The sequence below is a fragment of the Hirundo rustica genome, chromosome 1 (genome assembly GCF_015227805.2).
Source record: "Hirundo rustica isolate bHirRus1 chromosome 1, bHirRus1.pri.v3, whole genome shotgun sequence".
Taxonomy (NCBI): Eukaryota; Metazoa; Chordata; class Aves; order Passeriformes; family Hirundinidae; genus Hirundo; species Hirundo rustica.
Genome location: NC_053450.1, coordinates 128504136 through 128511837, shown reverse-complemented (window position 1 = coordinate 128511837; position 7702 = coordinate 128504136). Strand labels below are relative to the sequence as shown.

Genomic DNA, 7702 nt, shown 5'->3' with positions numbered 1-7702 from the left:
TGCGGCGCTGGGCACAGAAGCAAAAGAGATTCCTGGCGAGTTTGTTTCCCAGGCTCGTTACAAACATGTAACTTCAGGCCAGCTCAGCCGGTGGCTGGCGGGGCTGGGACGGGCGCATCCCCTCAGCGCGCCCCGCGCCGCCCCGGGCCGGCCCCGCCCGCCGCTATAAACTGGCGGCGCGGAGGCTCCGCCGGCTCTCCGCTCCCAGCCATGACTCCCGAGCGGCCCTCGCCGGCGTTCGCCGAGGCCGGGCAGCAGAGTGGGCTGCAGGTGTGGCGCGTTGAACGGCTGGAGCTGGTGCCGGTGCCCCCGAGCCGCCACGGAGACTTCTTCGTTGGGGACGCGTACCTGGTGCTGTGCACGGAGCGCCGCGGGACCAACGTCGCGTACCGCCTGCACTACTGGCTCGGTAGGAGCGGGGGAGAGCCCGCCTGCTGCCGAGGGGCTTGCCGGCCTCCAGGGCATCGGGGACGGGGTTTTCCCCACCCTTCTCAGTAAGGCTGCGTGTGCGAGGCTTCCGAGAGGGGTACTCGAGGTGGAGGCAGCAGTGGGGCTGCCACCAAGGATCAGGGCGGTGCCAAGCGTCATCCCTTCCGATGCTGAGGGGCTAAGTGGTGGGACGGTGGGGTGCGGCAGAAAGGGGAGAGCTTGCTCACTTTGTGGTGTTGGTTGGGAAAAGTACTGAGGCGTTAAAGTCAGATCTTGGCTGTGCCCGACAGAGGTTCTGGAGTGAAATCCTTCCTTCACTCACAGGAAGAGTTTTCTTGCCTGTTTTCGTCTGGATGAAAATGTCCTTTTGGCCATCTCCTTGTAGTGTTGCCCTGGTTAGTGTCGGGGTGTGCCTTTTTCAGCTAGATTAATTTTGCTTTCTTTTGGTACAGAGATCATGTGCAAAGACACTAGGTTTTCTTTAAAACCTCGTTAATATCCGTCTGACAGCCTACTGGTTGGAACCAGGCTGATATCTTTTGCCTTCCACCTTGACTAGCCCACTTTACATCAGATTTGAAGCTTGACATAAGGTTGTGTTTTACGTGACTTCCTCATCTCCTGGAGGTTTCATGTGACTTCCCCATCTGGACACAGTCATCCTGCCACAGCGATTGCTGTTTAGCTGCCTGAAACTTACTACCTTTTTCTTGTTTCACCAAGTTTGTGTTTGTAGGCAATCATCTCAATGAACGCATATAAAGATAGGTGTATTAACATTAATATGCTTGAGTTGCTGAAGTTTCCATGGTATTTTTGCATGCATTGAAAAATAATTGCAGACAAAGCTGGGATTGTTTCTGCATAAATGTTTGAGCGTTGAGTTTTGCATGTCTTCGGAGTTTTCCAGCTGGCAAGCAGGATAGAGCCTGCCTCTGGTAAGAGTATAATCATCGATGGCAGTGTGAATGAATTTCTGGAAGAGAAATTTTCTGTCAGCAATGTTGCTAATTAGTAGCAGTGTTTGGCTGTGTAGACCTTTGTTAATGAACCAGAACTACTTGTGTCTTAGTGAAGGTCTAGTAGACCCATCACAAGGAGTAAGGACTGTTTGCAGCTCTTGGGAAGGAAAGGTAGAACAGTGACTGACATTTGCAGCAATTAAGACTTCGTTGCTGGTGGCTGAAGAGCTTCAGTTGTACACATTGATACACATGTGCTGATGTGGTGCTATCTAGATAGCCTAAATGGTTTCAGGAGACCTGGGCACACACTGTTGTGCAGCTGGCAAGGTGGCAGCTGGGAGGCTCACTGCTGGCAAATCCCTTTGGGCTTGTGAGATACTTCAGCAGCACGGTGCAAAAATCTCAAACACTGCTACACATTTAATAGCAACAGGAGAGCAGGACTTCATACGAGGTGTATTGGGAGGGCCAGTCACACTCAGGGCAAAACCATAGAATAATTCTGGTATTTTTAACTGATTCACACTGCTGTTATGTATGCCCGACTTTTCTCTTGTTAGCAAAGGCTGTATAACCTGTGGGCCAGAAAGATCACAATAGGGTCTTTCTGAAGACTTCCCATTAGTGTCTCTGGATAGCTGAAGCAGTCACTATCACTCAGGCTTTAGGATGTAAAAAAAGAATTCTTGTGATGGGGGAAACACTGCGGACTTCCGTCTTAGGTACTTACAAGGACCTTGCCATTTGGTGACACAGTCCTCCTCCTGCTTGTCATCTGTGGTGTGTTATTGTGGCAGCCCCATAAAGGGACTGTGAGTGTGAATGGATTCTAACCAGAAAAAAAGACTCCCAACCTCAAATTTTCCTATTACATAGTGGCAAAGGTGCTCCTAATTCCTTGTTTAGGTTCCCCCCAAGGGTTAAAAGAAAGTCTAGACCGTGGGGGGATGGTCTGTGATGTCAGTGTGCTGACAGTCTTCAGCTGTGACTGGCATCTTATGATTAAAGTGACCCCACAGTTGTTCTGCCATGCTGAAGCTTCCTATGGGAAAGCCACTGTTTCACCAAGTATCTCACATACACTGAGATACTGCTGAAGTTGGATAATTTCTGAGCAAGCTCACCTGGGTGTATCAACATTGTTGGCATGGCCAAGCAATCGATGTGGATCTGTTTTGCTGCAGCTGTATCCACTTTTAACGTTGCTCAGATGTCCTGACTCAGTTGTCTCTACTGGCACTTGAGAGATGCCTTAGTAGCTGTACTAATCCTGAGGGACCTGTCTGGACTTGAAACTATCATTAATGGAAACAGCATGCACTGTGCCAGTATGAAACTACTTGTGTGAGTGAGACTGGCTATACCCCACTTCATATCTTTAATCAAATCATGCGTGGTGGTTTTTAACTGCTTTTTAACCCTTGTTCCCAGTGATGAACTCATGAAATCTGTCCATGTGAACCAGGACCTGTTTGGTAAAAACCTGGGGTTTTTTTCCTTTATACTCTGGCTTATTTTTAGCTGTTTGTACCTTAAGACTGTAAGGTAAATGTGGTTTTCGTATAAACTTGAGTAACTTATGCTTGGACTGGTGTTCACTTGATTTTTATTTTTTTTAATGGCGTTTCACTGAGTATTTTATTGCATAACAGCTATGAGACCAAGTCTGATAGTAGCTCTTATCTCTGACTCTGTTCAGAAACCATTTTTCTTTAACCCTGAACCCTGGTATGCAATTGCAGGTAATAATTTAGAAGGATCTAGCCTTAATGGATATGATTGCCACTATTTAGAAAAAGAAACAAAGCATCCCTGAAACCTCCAAAACTCTAAACCAACTTTAAGGCGGTAGCCAGGTCTGTAAAATCATGCTGGAACATAGCAAGTTCTTTCATGGAGTGTTTGAGAACCAAGTGGAAGAGCTTACCTTTCCCATTCCTTCTGGAGTTACTGAGAAGCCTGTTTTTTCTGACTTGATTCTATTTGTGCTTTACTTGAAACAATTAAAACTGCTGACAATGTTCCTCAAAAGTGTCTGGGCACACATTAAAATCTTTGGTTTAATATACAGCCCGTTTTCATCATGTGTGAGTATCAGCACGCTAGGTCAAGAGGCTGTTTTGCCACAGTCTTGGGAATAGGCTAATCTCTATAAGGTACAAAACAAAGTGTGACCTCAGGAAGCAAGTACCTGAGCCCCAAAGCTGCTTCTCTTTCTCCCAAGATGTACCAGGCAAAATATCTTGCTTGATTATAGTGTCAAGAGGACTGCTTTTGAATTATTTTGGCTTTATGGCTTGGTGACTTGTTCTTAGGAAAAAAAAATGTTTTACTATCCAGATAGTCCATTCACGTGACCTTTCTTTCTTTGAACTTCTGCTAAAAGTCCAAAAATCATTACAGCTGACACTTGCCATGCTAAACTAAATTATTCTTTTGTTTGGAGATTCTAAGAGAAGATGAACTTCACTATTTTTCACTCTTTTTTCCTTATGAATGTAGTTCTACAAGTAGTCAAGAAATGGTCTGGAAGATCGTGTTATTTGATGATGAACAAGATTGGGATTCGGTGCTTTGTTTCCACATAAACATGCCCAATTGTCGAAAAAATAATTTCTCCAGCTGAATTCAAAATTGTATTAATGCTTTATTGACACACTTCCTCTTATTTCAGGGAAAGACTGCACCCAGGATGAAAGCACAGCTGCAGCTATCTTTGCTGTTCAAATGGATGACTATCTAGGAGGAAAGCCCGTGCAGAGTAGAGAAATCCAAGGATATGAGTCTACTGAGTTTGTGGGTTACTTCAAAGGAGGAATTAAATACAGGGTAAAGAGTCTGTCCAAATACATTCTGAAATTGTATGTAATATTTTTCCCTACACAAAAATCAAATGTTTTTCTTTGTAAATGGAGATTTTAAAAATATTTTATTCATGCTTTGTGGGTTTAGATTTGAGCTACCCATCTTAAACTGTAGGAGTCCCAGAAAGCAGCAGGTTGATTGTCAGTGCCTCTTCTGACATGTGAAAACCTTTCCTAATTTTTTTTCCCCAAAATAAAACTGTCCTGAAATTTCATACTTGTGTGTCTTAAGAGAGTTCACAGTAGGGACTCTCTGTGTCTGGGAGGTGTTAAATCTCACAGAAATAATTTCTGTCTTGCAGACCAAATATTTTTATTCAAATACAGAACCCAGTGTGCTCAAGTAGTTAGAAACATGGATACCGAGTGGAAAAGATCAGAACTTCACTTGGATCTAAAATCGTTTTTTACGCTAAATTACACTTTTGCAGTCCTACTGCAGGTTTTTTTTCTGAAGTAGATAAAACAATCACTGAGATTTTTTTGAAAAATTTTAGCTTTTGGAATGGTGTAACGTCAGTGTCCTTGTGTCACTTCCAGAAGCTGAATAGCAACTCTTTTTTTTTTTTTTTTTTTTTTTTTTTTTTTTTTTTTTTTTTTTTTTTTTTTTTTTTTTCTTGTGTGTGTGTTATTTCAAGAACCACTCTGTTCCAACACAAGGTCTGGGTCTCCCAGAGGAATGGAGAATGCTGCCTCACAAAGGCAGACCTCCAAGCCAGTTTACAGCATTATGCTTATATTTACACTCACAAACTGTAAATCAAGTTTGCTCTCACTCCCCCTAGTTTAGTGTTCTTTGCCAGGTTGACTCTTAAGTGGCAAATATTCCTTTCATAAAATTACAGAGCTGCTGTGGAATTATCCATCCATCTACATGTAACCAGGGCTAAAACCACCTGGACCTCTGAGATTCAAGTTTGGAAAACTTCAAAAAGACCTGCATATTTTTCTGCTTTTCCTCAGTCCTTGACTTCTCTCCTAACAATGGGGTTCAGTATTATCTCATCCTCTGAAGGAGGCTGGAGAGTGCTGTAAATTCTGTGCTTTCATTTTTGCTGTTTATCTGAAAACTCCTTGAAGGAGGGTAACATCTGCTCCCTTGGCTAGAGGTTCACACCTGAGAGTTGAGCAGCAGTGGTGTCTGTCTGGTCTGTGAGCAGCACACTTAAACAGTACATTACTTTGTCTTGTTTTTCACTACATAAACCATTTTTTTCCACTGCTGGCTCCTCATCTGTACCAAAACAGCAACAAAAAAGTAACTTTGCAGAAATTAAGCTGAAATAAAGCTGGATGTTTTGTTTTATCCAGGCAGGTGGTGTTGCCTCCGGATTCAATCATGTTGTTACTAATGATCTGAGTGCTCAGAGGCTGCTGCATATCAAGGGCCGGAGAGTTGTAAGAGCCACAGAAGTCCCCCTGGCTTGGACCAGCTTCAACAAAGGAGATTGTTTCATTATTGACCTTGGAAATGTAAGTATTTTCTAGATTAAAACACTGAAAAGTAAGACCCGCATCCATTCCAATGTTTGAGTCATCCCATAAAATGCAAAACTGATTTTGTCACTCATATGAACCAGCAGAAAGAATCTGCTTTAGAACATTAGTTTTAGTGTCACATCACTTTACAGGTTTCAAACTGCCCTAAATATTTCCTGAAGTGTGCACAGATTATCCTTCAAGAAACACTTCTCTTTCCCATTCAAGGCATTAGGGTTTTTCACTACTGTTGTTTGAACAGTCCATTCTAAGTCCAGTTAGACTTTGGTGCTCTCTACCAGATGAATGGGATCAGTGTCAGTGTTCAGAGCAGAACACAGATTCAACCATTCTCTTAAGAGCATTTCTTCATAGCTATCAAACTTTGATAGTGACAGTTGACCCTAAAGAAATAGCTGAAAAAGTGATTATAAAACTACTCAAATATTTCAAGAGATCACTTGAGAAGAAATCCAGTGCTTCAAGGCTTTCTGCTGAAAACAAGTAGACATAGCACAGAAGGATATTGACACATAAGATAATTCTGCTTTCCTCAGATGGCTTAAAGTGTAGTGCTGTCACTTCAGAATACATACGAAGACTTTCTGATACTCAGAGTAGCAGCTGGGATGTAGTCCACACTAGATGCTAGTTACCAATTTGAAATTTTTCCCATGCCTGATATGCTCACATGTATAAAATGGAAAGCATGTGAAAGGAAATAGTTTATCTGCAGTTGATTTTAACTGTAGTGTTTCACAAGGAGGTGGTCAGCTGCTGCAAGATCTGAGTTCCCCTGACCTATTGAAAAATGGACTCTTCTGAATTCATGGTGTGCATTTGGTGTTCTCTCTGAAAGTGTCCCCTAGCATAACAGTTGAAGATAATCAATATAGGTTCTTGATGCCAATATGTCTGATTTTTATTATGCTTCACAGCCTTCAGATGGAACACAAAATAGTGTTTTTTGAATATGATCCTATTCCTCTTATGTCAATGTGGTTTAATCATCTAGAACAGCCTGGTGATCAATATCCAAAGTAATCTCTCAATGTCACTTTGCATAGAAGACCCAAATCATCTATTCCCTTCCAGAGCTAACCCATGGGAGATGGAAAGTTTGGAACCAAACATCGCTAGAAAATGCTGCTTTTGCAGTCAGGCTGTAATGGAGCTTGAGTTTTCTGGAGTTAACCTCCCATGGATGTGTTGTGGATCTGGGTGTACTCCATGAATTCAGCTTGGTCTGATGCTTATTGTGCTGCAGTGACCCAGATGACCTTGAGTAATTACTCAGGCCACACCACAGGCATGGCAGTGACATTGATGAAATGCACTGTGGGTGTGTTGCAGTGTTACATGTGTAGCTTGGGGCACCTCCCTTTTGGTGAGAGGAGAGTGCTGTCACTAAGCAATTTAAATGTAGTATGGCTTTAGAGTCTTTATCTGATCCTGAATGTACATGCCTTTTACTTTTTTTAGTGTAATGTCACCAGTTTCTGATTCACTGTTTGACAAGGCAGAGGTCAAGCAGCAGTGCAACACTGTGCCTTTGCAGGAAAAAAGATTAGATGTGAACAATATTGAGTTGTTTTTGGGATTTTTTTTTTGCCATTCTATGAGAAATGTCAGTCAAATCACATGACTTAAAACAGTTCTTGGTCTTATCATGTTGGTTGTGTAAGAGAGATGGGTTTTTCTAGATGTTCTGACAAGTTAAGGAAAAAAGTGTTTTAGCATCTAGATAGTCATAGGTTATTGCATAAACCAGACCATCCTTGTGGGAGTTGAAAATGTGTGACATAGTTCAGGATGAAGATGTACAAGTCTAGTGAAGTACCTCTAAATAAAGAGGTGTGATAGAAAATACAATGTCAGTGGAGAAACCTTGCTCAAGTTTTGTAAGAATTATATTTCAAGCTGAAATAACTATACTTCAGATTGAAATTTTTCATGACTAGAGGC

General features: G+C 42.4%; 1 protein-coding gene across 1 annotated transcript in view; it reads left to right on the top strand.

The window, feature by feature from the left end:
- Positions 1-201: 201 nt before the first annotated feature.
- The window catches only part of SCIN (scinderin), a 48648-nt gene continuing 41147 nt past the window's right edge, over positions 202-7702 (top strand). Inside the window, exons 1-3 of the mRNA XM_040070175.2 lie at positions 202-409; positions 4069-4223; positions 5570-5731. Of these exons, the coding sequence (XP_039926109.1) occupies positions 211-409; positions 4069-4223; positions 5570-5731 (516 nt within the window). The 5' untranslated portion in view covers positions 202-210. The remainder of the gene's footprint in view (positions 410-4068; positions 4224-5569; positions 5732-7702) is intronic.